At 38.6% G+C, this 18,811-nt stretch overlaps 1 protein-coding gene across 1 annotated transcript; it reads right to left on the bottom strand.

Annotated features, from left to right (window-relative positions):
• Window positions 1–1,702: 1,702 nt before the first annotated feature.
• On the bottom strand, window positions 1,703–13,490 carry slc7a5 (solute carrier family 7 member 5). The gene is made up of 10 exons (XM_086073391.1): window positions 12,630–13,490; window positions 10,897–11,022; window positions 7,342–7,447; window positions 7,150–7,194; window positions 6,929–7,052; window positions 5,467–5,570; window positions 5,266–5,362; window positions 4,948–5,097; window positions 3,035–3,212; window positions 1,703–2,551 (listed from the first exon to the last, which is right to left on the bottom strand). The coding sequence occupies exons 1-10, from the start codon at window positions 13,156–13,158 to the stop codon at window positions 2,505–2,507; spliced, it is 1,506 nt and encodes a 501-aa protein (XP_085929517.1). The 5' UTR covers window positions 13,159–13,490; the 3' UTR covers window positions 1,703–2,504.
• Between the last annotated feature and the right edge of the window lie 5,321 nt (window positions 13,491–18,811).

The raw sequence follows: 18,811 nt of genomic DNA, 5'->3' as shown, positions 1-18,811 counted from the left end.
TATCATTCATTTTCAATGGGATTGACATTGAACCTTTTTTAAGTAACCACGCCCACTAATCATCACTGCCAGGTGTCTGATACTGCTCGGTGGCGCAGTTGGTAAAGTGAATTGTCCCTGTAACCAGGAGGTTGCAGGTTTGAATCCCTCCTCCAAATTTATATTGCAAATATATCCATGGCTGTTATGCGAAGTGATATACATCTATACCAACCGACTATCATATCAGAACATGGATTATAATTTCACTGAAATGATTAAATGCATGTTAGCTTTCAGCATCAGATGACACTTTTCAAAATAAATACGACATTAGCCATGAATTTGAACAAATCAAGTTAGCTCAGTGCTTAGAGCAATTGCCTCCCACCACGGAAGCAAATGCATTCAAATCTTAGCATTCAGCTTTTCAGCATTCCCACGCAATTTCTGCAGAAATTGCACTTTGTCTAGTTCGGAGATGGTGTTAATTTAAGCCTCGCACGAGCCTCGCTTGATGGAATACCGCCCAGGAATATATTGTGTTTGTGTGTATATGTGTGAGTGTGGAGTGGTTAGGATATGTGTACGTGTTTAGATTTGTAGGCCTTTGTGAATATGTTTGTTTCTTTTCCCAACAAGTATGTTTTTGAGCTTTTGGGTCATGTCTGTTATGTCTGTTTTGTGTGTGATGAATTATATTTGTTTTGTTTACATATACCTTGATTTAGCTTCTCTGTCAGATTCATTTGTTTTAATATGTTTGTTTTTGTTGGCTTTGTTTGTTTTTTTGTGTTGTGATGAACTGTATTTCTCTTGTCTAGATAATCTTTGGATAAGATTGTTGATCAGTTTCTTTGTCCTTTTGTGTTTGTTTTTAATGAAAAAGATGAGAACATTTGTTCAAATGGGAATGTACGAATGTTTATATACAGTAGGCGTCTCCTTAATGTTTCAGATTTTTATTGGAGCTGAGAAGTATTTGATAGGAAATGGCATTGGAACGTTAGGTCTATATTTTTATTCATTATTCTGTACTTTTTTTTCTTCCTCTGTCCTTTTTTACAGCAAAATAAAAACAATTAATAAAAATAATAAAATGTTTTAAAAATATATAAGTATTTCATATTGGACTGGTGACAGGAACAGTAAATTTTTCTTTTCAAATTCAGAGCAATTAATATTTGGAACATGAAGCAATGGACTCGAGGCCATTTTGTTCATTGTAAATTACAACTAGTCCCCACAAATCCTTTTTTAATCCCATTTATTATTGCTAAATTGTGTTATAATGACATGAACAATTGTATTTACATTACTGATACCTCTTGACATCATATTTAACGATTTGTTTAAAAAACAAATTCCATTGAATGACTTTTAATGCCGCGCAGAAACATTGGTGTTTGGATAGCAACACAAATACCCAAAAGTGTCTGTGAACAAAACAGAGTCACACTCACTAACGCGCAAATAATCTAATCTGATTTGGTGACATTTTTGTTTGCCTTCTTTATTGTGACTTCACTCCTTAAATAGCAAACTTCTCCAGCGTTTTAACCTCCTGGCTAACCTTCTCTATTGTGCTGCATGCAGTGGTCAAATATAATTATGTGACATGATCATGTGGTATTTAGGCACCTTTAAAACAATGACATGATAAACCAACAGCAACGGACAAGAACCAACAAAAACAACACCAAAAGACAACAGAACACATGAATACAGAAGAAGAAGAAAAAACCTCAACATTTATTTGAAAAGCACTTTCAATAAAATGCACTGTAAACAAATTAGATTAATATTAACCAATTTTCTAGAAAATAAATAAATAAAATATCTACAATACTAAACAAGTTAGTTTCCCCATCAGCTTCTTGTTATGGCTGCAGGGCTCTACTTAAAAAAAAAAAAAGTAAGATTGCATCCTTCAACACTGTCTCTATGGCAACAATTGCTGACCATTGTAAGGAACACTGTAAAAACTGTTTTGTTGTTTGCCTACAAGGTGAGAAAGACTAGCAATGCAACTCAGATTTTGAAACCAAGAAAATAAAAAAACACGAGGACAAGATCAACTAGGAGTTCATAATGGGTGCCAACTATCACAAGAAAATAAAACCATTTGCAACGTAAATGAAGCATGGAGCTTTTGCCCTCTACTTACTTCAAGGAAATACACACACGCACACACACGCGTACTTTTTTTCTTCTTTTAAATTTGAAGAACAGAACAGAAAACATGATCTTAACAAAATGTTCTCCTGAATTGAACTAGAAAGATGAAAAATCATAGAAGAATATCAAGACAATCCTAACATAAGTGCAGTTTAGTCAGTGACTAACGGCAGTCAACACAGCAGCGGACAAAAGTTGTACACTGAGGTTACTTCAGACTCCTGCATGTCTTCATCAATTCTTGGCATCACCCTGCAATGAGTGTTTGTGTGTGTTTGTGTGTGTTTGTGTGTGTGTGTCATCGAGAAAAGAGATAGCGAGTCAGCTTGCCAGGGCTCAGCGTACTCCTAAGGCACCACCTGCATTGATTTCTGGCAAAGGGCCGTGGCTGAGACTGCAAAACACACACAACAGGCAACATTGCCAAAATTGTCCCAAGAAATACAATCGCTGCTTTGACACTCAACAAAAATGATGAACTCAAAAATCTAAAAATTTTTCCACATACATAATATCACAATTTCTCTCAAATATTGTTCGCAAACTTAAGACTTTGACTGTTTTTCTGGTGACTCAGACCCCCCCCCCCCCCAAAAAAAACTGCACCTTTCAGAGTGGCCTTTTATTGTGGGCAGTTTAAGGCATACGTGTACACTAATCCTGGTGTCTAATCAGCGTCTTGATATGGCACACCTGTGAGGTGGGATGGATTAATTATCTCGGCAAAGGAGAAGTGCTCACTATCACAGATTTAGACCGGTTTGTGAACAACATTTAAAAATAAATTGTGATATTGTGTGTGTAGAAAAACTTTTAGATCTTTGAGTTCATCTCGTAAAAAATGTGAACAAAAACAAACATGTTGCTAGCTACTCACAGATTGCATTCAACAGCCACTTGGGTTTGTTCTTCCACGTCACACCAAAGAAGTAGACAGGTAGACCAGTGGCAATGATGCCAAAACCAATTCCACACTCCTTTGGAGTCTTCCAGAAGGATACGATGATGAGGAAGAGGCAGGCGAGCACAAACGTCACCGGTAGCAGGATATTCACCTGCGAGAGAGAGAGGGGGGGGGGGGATCATACACCTTTGTTTTTGTGCAGAAAATAAAAATGAATTGTTCCTATGAAGTGTGAATGCGGTTTTACAGCATAAGAATAATAAGCCTCTTGGCCAAACTTCACAGCAACATTGCGATGCTCTTCTAAAGACAAGAGACAGACCACATCACATGAGTGCAATGCTTTTCGCTGAGTAATGAATATCTGGAATTGTATCAAGCACAAGTGAACTGGGCGAGGGGGGGGGGGGCGTCCTTGATCAATTGCTCTCAGCGGTTCACCAAGCAATACAAATGTAAGTGGTGAGCAACAGGAATGTGACAGGTAAATAAAGGAGATAGTGAGGGAGAGGGATACAGTGAGAGTAAAAAGAGACGACAGTCTCTAGTCTCGCTCCAAACGCACAACTTCTGCCTCCGTCTCGTTCGGGAATGCAAGAATTGCCTCCCACAGTTGCTATTTGTTTAGTGCCATCCATCCTCATAGATCTTCCTTGCTGGCTATTCAATGTGACAAAAAAAAAAGAGAAGCGCTGACTTCAGATGAAATGAAATACTTTCAGTTGTTAGCTAAATAGAACCATTTTCAACTTGGATTAAAACATTGTCACCGTTCAAACCTTCTGGCAGACTGCCCCGGAATTTAGCAAAATAAAACTATACTCGTCGTCGCACGTGAGCTGTCACAAACAAAAAGTGCAGCCATGATGGCACAATGGTCCTCTGTGTGTGTGGAGAGTCCTGCAGCAAGAGGACCGGTCACTATACCAGCAGCTGACAAGCATTCGGCTTCTCCTCTGCCCTTTAATCTCAGATCAGTGTTCATTCATTCATCTCGGCCAATGAATGCATCTTTGTTGGTAGCGTGAGTCAAAGGAAAAATATCCATGACTGCCAAAATCATGACAAATACAAATTTTGAATTAAGTGTTAGGGAAACATTAACATTTTCTTGTTATAGTAGGTAGAATTTTACATACATAATTATTAGGGGTGTCAAAATTAGTCACTATTTTTTTTCACGCGCGATTAACGACTGCTGTTCACTTGGAAAGCCTGTACTGGGGGAATTCCAGTCGCAACCCAGTAGACACAAAAAAAAAAAAAAAAATTGCAGTAATAAATGTAATAATAATGCATAGATTTGTGGGTACTAGTAAAACATGTTACAAGTTACTTCATGTTAAAGATTAGATAGCTCTTAATAATGCACTGGGCTGTCACCAATGTCTTACAAATGCAATTATGCCATCTAGAGGCAGAAATATAAATTCAACACAAATCAATATCAAATGGTGTGTGTTTTTTTTACAGTACAGGACATCTTTTTAATTTTAACTAAATTTTATGAATTATTGTGAAATTACTGCATCAATGAATAAAATATGCAGCAATTTAACATTTTTTCCCCACTTTTATGTTAACAAGAGTATGAAAATTCAGATTTTTTTTTTGTATATTTTACTGTACATTTAGAACAGATGTAAAATTTGCGATTAATCGTGACTTAATACTTAGGATTTAAAAAATTAATCGCTCGACACCCCTAATTATATTTGAGGGTGTAAACTTTTACATTCTAGGTTGGGCAGAGCCACACCTTTAAATATGTATATTGCTACTAAGTGGACTTTTTATTTTTTTACATCTGCTTATCATTTTTGTAAGCGCAACCCTTGAGTAAATCAATCCAAATATTGCTCCTAGACGTATTCCGATCGTCTCACCTTAATCGGTCTTTCCAGCTCAGGCTTCTTATAACGGAGCCACATCATGCCGACAATGGCCAAGGCGATGCAGAGCCAGTTGAAGAAACTGAAGAAGTTGATGACGGAGAAGATGTCATCAGAGAAGGCGTAAAGCAGCGTCATTACACACTGGACAGAAGGAAATAACAAATACGATGTGAGTGGTTTGCAAAACTTCAACAATCCATGTTTGAATTTTTTTTTTGATAGTTTGATAACTTACCCTTACCATTTGTTTCTGTAATTGTAACGTATCCAATTAACATTTAAAAAAAAACTGATGAGCTGACTACTCACAGTGAATATTAGAGAAGGAAGTGGGGTCAACAAGGTTGGGTGGATCATTGACAGCAGACAGGGCAGGTGACCTTCACGGGAGCCCACGAAGAATAACCTACGACGTGAAATGACCGGTGTTGATCACAAATTTATTACGTATGCGGTTGCGCTGAATTTCCTCCATTAGCAGGAAAATGTGCATTCGTGCAGGTGTGTTACCTTGATGATGTGAAGAGAGAACCATTGACAGAGCCAAAGCAGGACAACCCCACAAACACCGGGATGATCCAAGCCATCACACCCAGGTGCCTATTTCCAAAATCCTACAAAAGATGTGTACATTTCATTTACTTTGATCATCTTCATATGCTGGATAAGATGTAATAAATTAAATGAGAGGACACAAGAGGGGGGAAATGAAGCGTTCTCTCTTCTTAAAGGGATACTTGACTCATTCAGTCATTTTCATCAGCAAGAAGATTCTTTTTCATGAACAATTAATACCTTAAAAAAAAAAGCCAGTTACCACTTGCTGTTGACTGAAGATGACATCACCTGTGCTGAGGTAACAGGTAGTCGTTACCTATTTCCTCAGCATAGGTGATGTCATCTTCAGTTGACAGCAAGCGGAAAAATGTGTTTTTAAAGTAGAGGTCAACCTTAAACATTTCTTGACAATAATATGTTATATGTGACCTCACTAAGTCTAAACACGACATTCTGATCAATATTTCATTTTGTGGAATAAGAGTTATGAAACAAAATCTAGCCATGTTTATCCATCTCAGGGGCGGCCATTTTGCTACTTGTGGACTGAAGATGACATCACAGTTGCTCAGGGCTCTGGCAACAACCAATCACAGCTCAACTGTTTTCTGAAGCTGAGCTGTGATTGGTTGTTATCTGAGACCTGAGCAACTGTGATGTCATTTTCACTCAACAGCAAAATGGCCGCCTTCTGATATTGATAAAAAACTTGTTGTATTTTGCTGCTTAACTCATATTCCACTAACGCAATATTAACCAGAATGACATATTTTGGACCAGTGAGGCTGCATAGAACATATTATTGTAAAAAAAAAAAAAAAAAAAAAAAACTTCCCCTTTAAAGGTATTAATTGTACATGAAAAACAATTGAGTTATCAAATTAATTACGGACAAAATATTAACTTTTTACTGCTGTAAATGGCTCAATAAGTCAAATTTAAAGAAGATCTCTGCTCCTCCTCCTGTACAATTTATGTGAAAAATATTAGTGTCATTCAGTCAGCAAATTATTTTTTCACAAGACATTGGAATGTAATTTAATGAATTAACTTTTATATGAAGCAAAAATAACGCTCCCTGGAGGAGATGACACATAGTGGAGATCTGTACTCATTTAGCTCAAATACTAATAGCATCTTGACAATAAAGATGGCAAACATGATTGATTCTCTCCTCTGTCATTTATAACCGCTTCAAACAACAAAACCTATATAGTAGGAAAAAAATGTTGATTTGTTGTGATTGTATTTGTGAGCGCTATGTATGTATGTGTTGAAAGCGCTTATAGAAATAAAGATGACATAACTCGCATGCTGCACTCACACGCATGTAAATGGTAGTGTTACAATGTGATGATGTCACTATTTACAGATGTGTTGTTGTTTTTTTTAACCAACTTCATAAAGCCCTTACCACAGCCACAGCCTCTGAGGTGAGCATCTCATCGGTTGAGAGGGTGGTGAAGTACGCCAGGTTGGTGAGAACATACACGACTGTCACGATTGGCAGAGAGATGATGATGGCTCGAGGCAGGTTTCTGACATTGACGCAAACAATGACAACGTATATAACAGGCTTCATTTGCAGACGTGACGCTTACATGATGACGGCGAGACAATCAGTCAAAGACTTACTTGTAAGGCTCAATCATCTCCTCGGTAACAAAATTCAAGTAATTCCTGCATACGGGAAAGGGAGAAAGAGCTCATGTGAAATTAATTTGAAAAGTTGGGTTGATCATCCATATTTATCATTCATTGACATCAAGTGTGTATATGCACTGTTTGTTCATCATGTGGTGTTATTTACCATTAGATCACACTTACCAGCCACCATAAGCAAACAGGCCACTGTAGAGCGCCAGACCGATGTTGCCAAACTCATACTTGGAGCCCTCGAAGGAATTTTCAGGGAGAAGTGAATCCGTGTCACCTGGTGACGATGAACAAGAAAAAGAAAATAATTCACAACTAAAAAAAAAGTTTCACATAAGGTGCTGGAGAACGTAGTGGTGCCATCCAAGTTAGACTGGTTGGAGATTAAGTATGATAATTAAACTAGAGTTGTGCAGAAGAAAAAAAAAGGATAGACCAATTATCAGTGCCGATATTTGGTATATATTATTAAATGACCAATTTAAGACTGTGGCCATTCAGTTAACTTTGTAAGAGATGCTGCTGAAGATTATATTTTACAAATCCAAAAAGTAACTAAACATATGCTTTAAAAGACATTTCAGCAAAGTTAATAGTTTGTATTTTTTTTTTATTTAACTCATTCAATGCCATTGACGCCTATAGACGTCAAAAATTTATTTTAACTAATTAATTTTAAAAAAAAATCCACTTTTCTTAACAAGAGTATGAAAACCTAGGAAAAAAGTTTTATTGCACATTTAGAACAGATATAAAAAGTGTTATTAATCGTGAGTTAACTAGTAAAGTCATGCGATTAATTACAATTAAACATTTTAATCACCTGGCGCCCCTAATTTTTAATGTTCTTTTTTTTATCGTGAGTTAACTAGTGAAGTCATGCAATTAATTACAATTTAAAAAAATAATCACCTGAAGCCCCTAATTTTTTAATAATATTTTCCTCTTTAAAAAAAACAATTTAAAAAAGAAAATATTATTAAAAATTAGGGGCGATTAAAATGTGTCATTGTAATTAATTGCATGACTTCACTAGTTAACTCACAATTTTATATCTGTTCTGAATATCCCTCCAAAAATTCTAGGTTTTCATACTCTTGTTAACAAAAGTGGGAAAAAAATTTAACTAATAGAAATAGTTCAAATGAATTTTTGACGTCTATAGCCGTCAATGGCAGTGAATGAGTTAAAATTACTCCCTTTCACTGAAAATGATTACCGGCTCGAAATATCGGTTATCGGCCTCCTTGACTACTAATAATTGGTATCGGTATCTGCCCTTAAAAAATATATCAGTCTATCTCTACAAAAAAAATCCAGTATACGAATGACTTAATTCAACATTCAGAGAGAGTTCAGATGCAGAGACCAGAAAGTGAGTTGTTAACAACTCATTACTTTCCCAACAATTGTTGAGAAGGAGTGTTAGTAAATAAGTTGGGCCCCTGCTGGCTGGTTTCAGGGCATCCCAGCCACATTCCTGACGGAGCTGATCCCCGCAACATGCACGCACATTCTCAGACACAGCGTCGGTTACTAATTCAACAGCTCCCGGGCATGTTGCTATTAAATGGATGAGCCCTAAACCTACATAGTACGCGTGAGAAACGCTTGATGATCAAAGTGCTGTACATCACATCATTTTTTTTTTAATCACACTTGAGAGGTCAAGTAAACCTGCAATATTCCCATTTTACAGTTACAGTACTTTTTCCAGGCACTAAATTGGCAGAGTGACTCCAGCCTCTTGCTTATCTAATAAAATGAAGTGAGTCTTTCATGCTATCATAAAATGGAGCGTGTCTTGGCAGCAAACACAGCAGGGAATGTTAACAACAAGCTACCTGCTTGTACGGTATCATTTTTGAAAAGGAATTTGAGAATCATTCTGCAGTCTTTTACTGAATTCCACATGTTACGTAATTATTAGTATTAGTATTTTGAAAACAACCCCTTGCCTTACCTTTATAACCAGTTACAATATGAAATTGGTGTAAAGTCGTGTTTAATGAACTTAACAGAAGAACAATTATGATGAAACTAATTTTGCTTACGCCATGCGTCATGTGGTACAGACTGTAACTATTTTGGCAGCTTTAAGGGGAATGGAAATCTTAAGCTACACATTTTGTACATTTCCCTTCTGTTTATTAGGTACATCTGAAACTCACAGGTTTAAAGAGTGTAACAACAACATTTGCTAAAATGAGTTCAACAACCAAATGTATAGACAGACAAATCCCAATAGTGATTCAATTCATAAAGTATTGTATATAAAACATGGGGCTGAGAGCCACATACTTCCAGGATGACCTAAAACAGTTTTATACTACAACTAGAAAGATTCATGCAGAAATGTTGAATGGCCTGCTGTGTGAAACCTGCATTTCCGTAGGATTTGGAATTTATGGTAGATAAAAGGGCCTTTTTTCCTGGAACCTGGTTTTGATAGAATTTGTATTTGAACATCCCTCTTCATTGTGCTGTTCACATTTTGACCAAGAGAACACCTAACAACTGTTTAACAGTACACCTCACTATACTAAGGCTTCAAACAGGACAATCTTAGAGGGAGCTGCCCACTGAGCGAGAGTGTCACTGTGTGGGTCATCAAGAAGTCGCAACAGAGATACAGCGAGACGGGAAGAGTCACGAAAGTTAAAGAAGAGGGCATTCATGGAAATTGCCCTCATTTTGACACCACATTGAACGAAGTTTCCAGTTCCAAGTTAGACAACAGAAAGTTGTGCACACAAAAAAAAGCCGACACTTTTAACATTTAGACATGTGCATTCCATTTTTTTTTTTAAAGTCACATTTAGTTCACTTGTTAATCAAATATTAGTGCATTTTAGGTTCATCCTGAAATTTCATTCAAAATGCAAATATCCCTAACTTTTAGTGAGTGGTGTATCTGGCTTTCAATGGACAGCCATGATATCATTAATTGTTTATTTAATTCTAATATTAAAATGCTGTGTGTGAATAGTTGTTTGTAGGGGTGTGAATTGCCCAGTACCTGGCGATTCGATTCGTATCACGATTCATAGGTCACGATTCGATTTGATTAATCCCGATATTTTTATTTATTTTTTTATTTTATTTTTTTTACTCAAATTTAGAAAATACTAATCAGTAAACTTGTACATGTACACTGTAAGATTTGTATGAAAATGTATTTATTTATCTGAAAATTCAGGTTGCAGTCAGTTTCATGTTTGAACAGCACTCAAATAAAATATTAAGGCTTAATGTTCCATTAATATAACATTCTTCCATGCTTAATTTGTAAATCCTAACCCTAAGTAAAACGTTTTGTTGAATATTCCCATAAAAAAAAATTATGTTTAAAAATCGATTTGGCCGCATATTGAATCGATTCGAGAATTGCGCGCTGTAATATCACGATATATTGCCGAATCGATTTTTTTCTAACACCCCTAGTTGTTTGTTTATTTGTCTTTATCATATGACCTGTGATTGGCTGTCAACCAATTCAGGTTGTACCTCTTGGCCAAAGTCAGTTCGTTGGGATAGGCTCCAGTTGACCTGTGACCCTAGTGATCATCAGTGGTACATTCAAAATTGATTGATGAAAGATGAAAGGATGGATAGATTCTTGTTCAGACCCTTAAACAAGTTGTACGTTTTGAAGGAGATGGTCAGAAAGTGTGAAAAAAAATAGACAAAGAGAGCTTGTGCATTGGTGTATAAGTGTTGGGGTACCTTTGCCAATTTTGACAAAGCCGATGATGATGATCAAGCCAAGAGCCAGCAGCTTGGCTGCAGCGAAGAAATCCTGAACTCTGGTTGCTGCCTTCACGCTGTAGCAGTTCACAAAGGTCAACAAGACTGCCAAGACAAAAAAGAGAAAAAGAGTTATCCAGTGAGAGAGAAAGCACCTTTATGTAAGTGCTCTTTGCTGTCAACACAGAACATAAAACTCATTCTTGGGAGCTGAACACTTCCCACCGTTGGACTCGTTCTCCTCCCCACACATGAACAGTGCTGGCATGCCTCGTCTACCAGTAGACACTGCGCCCCATTAAAAATGATTAACCAAAGCAGCAGGTCCCTTTCACAGTTCCTAAATCAGGTCGGAGCCACAACACAAAGATGAGACTGCGCACAATGAGGCTCTGTGTTCAGGAGAGCGACAGTCTACTCTCTACAGTACAGTTGAGTGGAGAGCGCGCACACGCAATATAAAGCAGACTCATCCAAGTACAGTACGTGTCTTAACAGACTGATAATTACATTTTGAAATGAACATGTATCGCACACATACAGAATGAATTAACCTAGGTAAGAAAAAAAACAGTACCTCCCTTCTAGCTGTCATGTGGTTCCGCTCAGGATTAGCCGCCAAAGCATATGAAGATTAGGTTAAGGTGCTATTTTACTTACAGGTTGTTACCACACACACTAATGCATTAGTTCTAATGTTCATATGCAGGTCCGTATTTATATAAAATATGGAATTTGGAGAATATTTCAGTCCATTACAGTTTAAACAATCATGCAATATACAACAAAAAAGGTAAAAATTCACATTGAATTGACTTGATACAAAACAATTAAAACTTGAAACATTAGTTGCTAATATTCGCGTCGACCCGTAATTGGATGGAATTTGGACAAGATTTGAGTCCACGATTCTTTAATCGAACGTACAACAAGAAAAAAAAAAAGAAAAAAATTGCCTCAATACAAAACAATATGCAATTAATTAACACTCTTGTCGGATGAGATAATTTGTGAATACAGTTTTTTGTTTGAAATTTCCTGCAATGTATAATTTTTCCAATCTGAATATTATTTTTATAGTTGTTATTATTATTATTATTGTTATTATTAGCAGTATTAGTAGCAGTGTTTCATAATTTACAACTCAGAATTTGTGTAATTGCACTCAAATTTAATCTGTGATCAAGTGAAAGATGAATAATTAGTGCAGTACAGTAATAGTTGATATGCTATTTACATGCCCCTCGACCCTGAACAGGATAAGCGGTGTACAGAATGCATTGATTTTCACACGTGCTGAGCAATTACTGTATAATTTAAAAATAAAAGTATTCTTAAAAGATTGGGAATTAAAAAAAAAAGAATATATATCCTAAATAATACTGATACGGTGAATTAGTTTAAGTGGAATATGACATTTAATGTTGAAAAGCTGTCATTTTGTGTCTGAACGTTAAATGACGTAATATATCGTGCGACCTGTTTCTTCCTACTATGGCGTGGTTTATTCACTATAAGCATGCGCTATTATGTCGCTTTTTACTATCCGGAAATACAATAAGAAAAGCTGCTCGAAGAAGGTCACCCGGCACAATACCCAACGTCCACAGGATGGATATAAAAAATAATAATGCAATGTGAGCGGCACGCTAACAAGTTCCTACGTGACAAGAGGTTGCATCATCCAGGCGACAAACGGCTCGGATACTCACGGATGCAAAGGCAGGCCACTAGCTTAGCCCCGGTCTCCGGTACCGGGCACACGGGGAAAATGGGTTTGAGGAGGTATGTGGCGAAAACGTAGGCGACAATGTACTGAGACGAAGGTCGGATGATGAGCAGTTCGATCCATAGTTTGAGGAAAGCCGGCAGTGAGCCGTACACCTCGAGGATGTAGGCATAGTCCCCTCCGGACTTGGTGATGGTGGTCCCCAGCTCCGCGTAACACAGCGCTCCCACCGTGGAGAAGATCCCACAAACAGACCACACCACCAGGGACAACCCCACGGAGCCGCATTCCTTCACCACGCCGGTTGGTGTGACGAAGATGCCCGAGCCGATGATGGTGCCTACGATGATGGCCACGCCGTTTGTCAGTGTGATGGTTCTCTGTAAGGCGACAGTTTCCCCGCCGTTCTCTCCCCCGGCGTTGGCGGCGGGGCTCCCCAGCATCTTCTCCGTGACTTGTGGATCCTCCTTGCTTAGCGAGGAATTCGAGTTTCTTTTTTTAACCCCCGACATGTTTCGTTTAGCTTCCCTTTTTGGTTTCCTTTGTACTGTGTGATGGTTCAAAGCGACACACGTTCTGGCTGTCTTCCTTTCTTGTTCCTCGCGGGCCGGTGCGCTGCCTGATGCCGGCCAGGCTCAACCACGAGGCTTCCGCTGAGTGTGGGTCGGCGTGAATCAGAGTGGCGTGTTTTCTACTACAGGAACTCCCTGTCAATGTGCGGAGACCGAGTCCGATTTCCCATGTCGTCCCTCCTCCAAGGCCAGCCCCATGTTCGAGCTCGTCTGACTCTTACGAGCCTCCCTAATCGTGCCCCCAATCAGTTTGGCCTTTTTCGCCCTCAAGAGGCGAAAGTTGGCACTACAGCATCGCGACGCTGTTCCCAACTGTTGACATTTGGTTCATGCAGTGCCCAACCTTATTTGAATCACGTCACGTTATGATACATATGTTGTTTATGACACATCACCAAACAAAAGTTACAAAAAGCAGATACACATGTTATGTACCTACTAGCATCTAACCTATTAGTGGAACAGCAATGTATTGTATTGTTCTGCTTGTTACCTTGCTAGATGGCATAAAAGGGCATTTTTAATGGATTTTTGTCTCTGTTGGGAGGAATAAAGGGACATACGTATAACCTGCTGTCAACAGGGATTCACTGTAATGGCATTGGTTATTACTTTGACTCTGTTTAAAAAGTCCAGAAGAGGCTGTTTAAATGTTGCTGGAATTACTACCGTGCTCTTTTTTCCTTTTTCAACATATGACTTGCCATTGCCTTGTGATTGGCTGACGACTGTTCGAGAATGTACAACGCCTCTCGCTCCCTCAGTCAGGATAGGCTCCACGTTCAGCCACTATCGAAAAGGAATGGCTGTACAAGCTTTCACGGGCCTCGTTAAAAATGGCGTGCTAGATCTGGTTTGTGGGCCTTAGTTTCACACCTGTGCTTTCATTAAAGACTGCATGACAAAATTGTGAATATGCAGATATCCAAACAAACCTGTTAAACTCTGCGGATGATTACCGGTACTCATAAATATTTCTTACAAGTAGATGCCAAGTTCCTTTGAATGTTTCAGCAGCAACGCAAAGTAGTAGTGTGCGTTCCACATAATGATTGCCCACGCTCGAGTATAATTCCTGACAGTGTACACTGTACAGGTATGTGCAAGGTATTTGCCCTTGCAGCTTGTAACATGAAATCAAACCAGTTTGTTCAGAGCCAGCCAGACTGGTTTTGTGGTGCTCGAACCACAACAGAGTGACTCCATTGAAGTTGATGCTTTTTGTACCCTATTCTACATTTGTTTTAGTTATGTGATCTCATTATACAGTAGCTCCGGTATTTGAAGTGCCCTTTTTCATGATCCACTTTAGATCAGTTTATGTAGTAGATGGTATGCAGTTGTATAAAAAAAAATTTTTTAAAGGGCTGTTATTTCCTTCAAACTAAATCTTAAAGAACAAACACATGAAGATAAGAAATGTCACAAGTGTAAAGTGTAGTAAATGATGCTTTCATTCACTTAAAGACGGCTCAGATTCTATTTGTAGTAACCTCGTGGTTGGCCTCGGGGAAAGGAGCGCTAAAATTGACTGTGCTGCCGAGAAAGTTGTCAAACTTGTCTTCATTGATCTTTGTCACGGGGAAAACGTCACTGGGACAACTTTCAGGAGCCGCCTACTGTAATCAGAGGCTAAGTGCGTGCTGCAGCTGCTCATACCATCTTTGTGTGCCAGCAGACAGGGTGACCAATGGAAACGTGCTGTGCAAGTGATAAGCCACACTGCGTTTAACTGACAGTCAACACTTAGGCTTTCGCACGCGCCCTACTCATTGGAATAGACACACAAAACCTCGGTGCACTTGTTGATTTTCATACACAAATCAGGTGCTGCACACATACTATACTGTAGCTACAGACAGGTCATTTCCTGTGCTTGGATAAGACAGACGTAGTCCATTTATTGGCCGGAGGGGGGGCTCGTGTCTGGCTTCCCAAAGCCTGAAGAATTTAGGACAATCATATCAAGTGAAGCCTCCACCCAGGAGACAAAAATACACCATGATTTAGTCATTCATTAAATTTAATGCACTCATTTGAATCCCTTAAGGGGGGATTTCATCTACACTGACTCTGCCTGCTTGCGAGGGATTTAAATGACCCTGTTTTTATTATTTTTATTATTATTATTATTATTTTAGTAGATCCATTTGGCTTTTCCTGACATGTACACATAAGATCTGGGTTCAAATCTATGACCTAATTGGTGGGAAATGGATGGATAGATTGACTATTTTCTACATTTTACAACATAATTCAACACAGGCCATTGTTTGCTATGCATGGGGACAAAAATGGATCATTCTTGTCTCACTATCAGCTCAAAATGCTTTAGCAAAAATATGTTAGCGTTTTGGTACAATGTTTAATCTGTTCCCATAATGTCAACAGCTAGTGTTTGGCACATTAACAACCATGTCATTTTGTGGTTAGTGTAATGTAAATTATGAATGTTTCACCTGGCGAGTGTTGGAACGGCCATCAGTGGTCGGAAACGACGCTGATGTGTGAAACCCCGAAGTCGGAAGTCCGTGGAATCTACCCCATATGCTCCACTTTGGGAGCATAACTGAAGCTTCTTTGTATTGTTTCCCGTTCCCCCTCCTCACATATCTTTTCTATCTCAGGGCGCTTTTTTCGGGAGTACCAACAGACTTTCCTCTCCTGTCTCCCTCTGTTGGTCATTGTTTTTCATGTTTCGTGGACGGGTTGAGCATGTAAGTGTAATCGGTACTTGTTGTACTTGCAATGATAATACAGATATTCCATTCCATTACAAACCTTCAGCACAAGACCTTGTGAGCTATAATGGGAACCTTTACCATGACAAAGATTCAAAACATCCACCCATCATTCACACTGGAGTAACCAGAGAAAATGCATGCAAGCATGTAGGGAGAACATGCAAACTAAATGCAGGAAAGTCAGAGCCAAAGCATGCTGTCCTGAAATATCCAAAAATATCATGTTTAAAAAAAAAAAGCTTCTGAGTTTTAATAAAAGTTAGAGTAGATTTAATAATTCATGTGGGTCTGTCACATGACATCATATGACTGGTTGACATTGACATGTTGTACTTTCAGTTATTCTACCACGGGACAAAATGACAGTGTTTCCTGTATTAAAAAAAAAAAATTCTGTCCAACAGCAGAAACTAGAAGACTTGTACACATTTTCAAAAACTTTCCCACCAACTGTAATCACTGGTTATGTGTGTCCCATGTGATTTCAACAATGATCTTTTTTCATGTGGCAATGGCCTTCGGGATCCTGAATAAATCAAACAATGTGCCCACTTCCATTTAACTACTGCGTTTATGTGAAACATTCATCTGCTTTGATGGGAAAATGTTCACCCAAACCCAAGTCACCTAATGACGTGGGTGTGGGACACATTTGCATATGTGCCTGCAACTTCTATGCTCGAGAATCTGAATCTGGCACAGGAAAATATCAAGTGGGTATACACAGTTTGTGTCCATTCATTTTAAATCAACACTCAACAATATTGCCTTTTTAAAACCATCTGGCAATTAAAAAAATGGTTTAATTGTTGTTGGAAATTGTTTTAAAGCCCCCAGTGGGCCTTAATATAAAACAGCTCAGCTTAAGACAGTAATACGAGATGAAAGCACAAATGCTGTAGTGCCTGCATTGAAAACAAAGCTCAGAAAAAAAAAAAACACCCAATCAGCCCGAGGAGCAGTTCTGAGTGAAGCTGCAGGAAGATGACAAGAAAGTTGGCCTCCTGTTCAGAGAGAGAAGTTCCTGTTTATGCATCTTGCTCATAGAGGCTCGGTCTCTTCAAAGAGAACACGGACGAATGACAGGAAGACGTGCACAACTTCGCCTCGAACACATCTTGCATACCAGCAGATGTCAAAAACATCCATCCGTCCGTTTTCTATACCACATATCCTCTTGATTAGAATTTTGGGATCCTATCAGACATCGTGGCGAGTGTACCACGTCAGAGGTATGTCAAACAATACTAGTTCATTAACAACAAATTTATTGTTCTTTATTGGTCACCAAAGATATCAGATAACAGTATGTTTGTTAACATCCTGTATCCAAGGCAGACGCACAGCCTTAAGCAGTCAGGCTCCAGATGCAGTCCAGGAGGGGCAAACTACTTTCCTATATGATCAAACATTACCTCATTCAAACCCCCAAAATGTCTAAATACGTTTTTTTAATATTTTGTCCTGCACTCCCAAAAATGTATTTATACATTTGATCACGTTTTTTTTTATGCTAGAGCATACAGAAGGCTTTGATGCAGCTTCTGACCTGAAGAGGTCGCTTAAAGCAATGGTAGTTATTAAAAAATAACGACCAGCAGGTGGCAGTAGAGTATACGAGATCAGCCAGGGCCATGTTGAAAAAAAGCTCCCTTTCCCAGTGTTTTCACCAGGTTTATAAGTAACGATGAAACTGAGCTATGTTGTAATACTAATTGCTGCAAAATGCAAACAGATACAAATATACTTTTTTTTCCAGATGGAAGAAGAGACTCTAATCTTTCTTTTAGTAGGTTCCATGTTTTTATAGCAATAGAAGACAATATTCTATGGGCCTTGCAAAATCTGTCAAAATCCAGTAAAACAGCCGGGAGCGAAGGAGGTTGCTTCCGAGAAAAAGGCTGGTAGTGAATGAGTTAGAGTAAAGCTTTCAGTTAAGGCTGGCTCAGGTTTTCGGGCCAAATCATACCTTAGTTATTCTGCCATAGGCCAAAAATATGGAATACATTTATGAAAGCATGTGATGTAACAATCCAGCAGATGTTTATTATTATTATACTGAGTGTTAAATATTTTGGGATCTTCACCATTTCACTACATTAAAGACAGGTTGTATAAACATACAGTATCATTATGCATCTTTATTTACTACTGCAATGCAATAAATACATCCTTTTTCGCCTGTGCATTTTTCTGTGGACCATGATGGAGCGGCAAAGTAATTTCCTTCATCTGTGGTGAAGAAAATATTGACTTACGTATAACATACCTCTTTATACTTTAGCAATGAATGTGGGAACTGCTTTAAACTGAAAATGTCAAAGCCATGTCTTTTAAAATGGCAAAATACTAATAATGATTGCGTTACTATTTACTGCAATCATTAAATCACACACAATCAGGCCTCATATTCATACAATGGAGGGAAACCCAGAGGAGACTGAAAGCTGTGTCCCGGTAGACCACGAACCTTCTCCCCCGTCACGAAACACAACAAACACCCTGCAAGGTCAACTTCGACGGACGCATTTTCTAGTTTGATTCCAATGGAGAGCACTATCACACCCAGCTGTGGCAACAGTGTAAAGGAGTCCGTAAACAGCACACCCTTTGGACCCCAGGTATCAGGGTGGGGGCCACTAAACAACCCTTTCTTGTGTCAGGGGCCTTCAAAGGTTTCCGTGCATGGGATGGGTTGGGGGTTTCTCCGAAAGGCTTTGACCAAGCTTTTTCTTTTCAAATTGGTTCCTGAGTCTAAAGCGGGCCTTTGCTTTGGTGGGTCATCTGGAGAACAATGGGTTTATATATTTGTAAAAACAAAAAACAAAAACATAGAATGTTGCTGTTTT

This window comes from Leptonotus elevatus, chromosome 4 (genome assembly GCF_054856555.1).
Source record: "Leptonotus elevatus isolate MCC_2025b chromosome 4, RoL_Lele_1.0, whole genome shotgun sequence".
Taxonomy (NCBI): Eukaryota; Metazoa; Chordata; class Actinopteri; order Syngnathiformes; family Syngnathidae; genus Leptonotus; species Leptonotus elevatus.
Note: the sequence above shows the minus strand (reverse complement) of the source record. Positions and strands in the feature narration are given on the sequence as shown.

Coding starts and splice junctions, on each gene's coding strand:
- slc7a5 (XM_086073391.1), bottom strand. CDS start 13,158: ATGTCGGGGGTTAAAAAAAGAAACTCGAATTCCTCGCTAAGCAAGGAG. Junction 7,195..7,341: donor CTGTTTGCTTATGGTGGCTG/GTAAGTGTGATC, acceptor TCCCGTATGCAG/GAATTACTTGAATTTTGTTA. Junction 5,098..5,265: donor TTCCTTCTCTAATATTCACT/GTGAGTAGTCAG, acceptor CCTTCTGTCCAG/TGTGTAATGACGCTGCTTTA.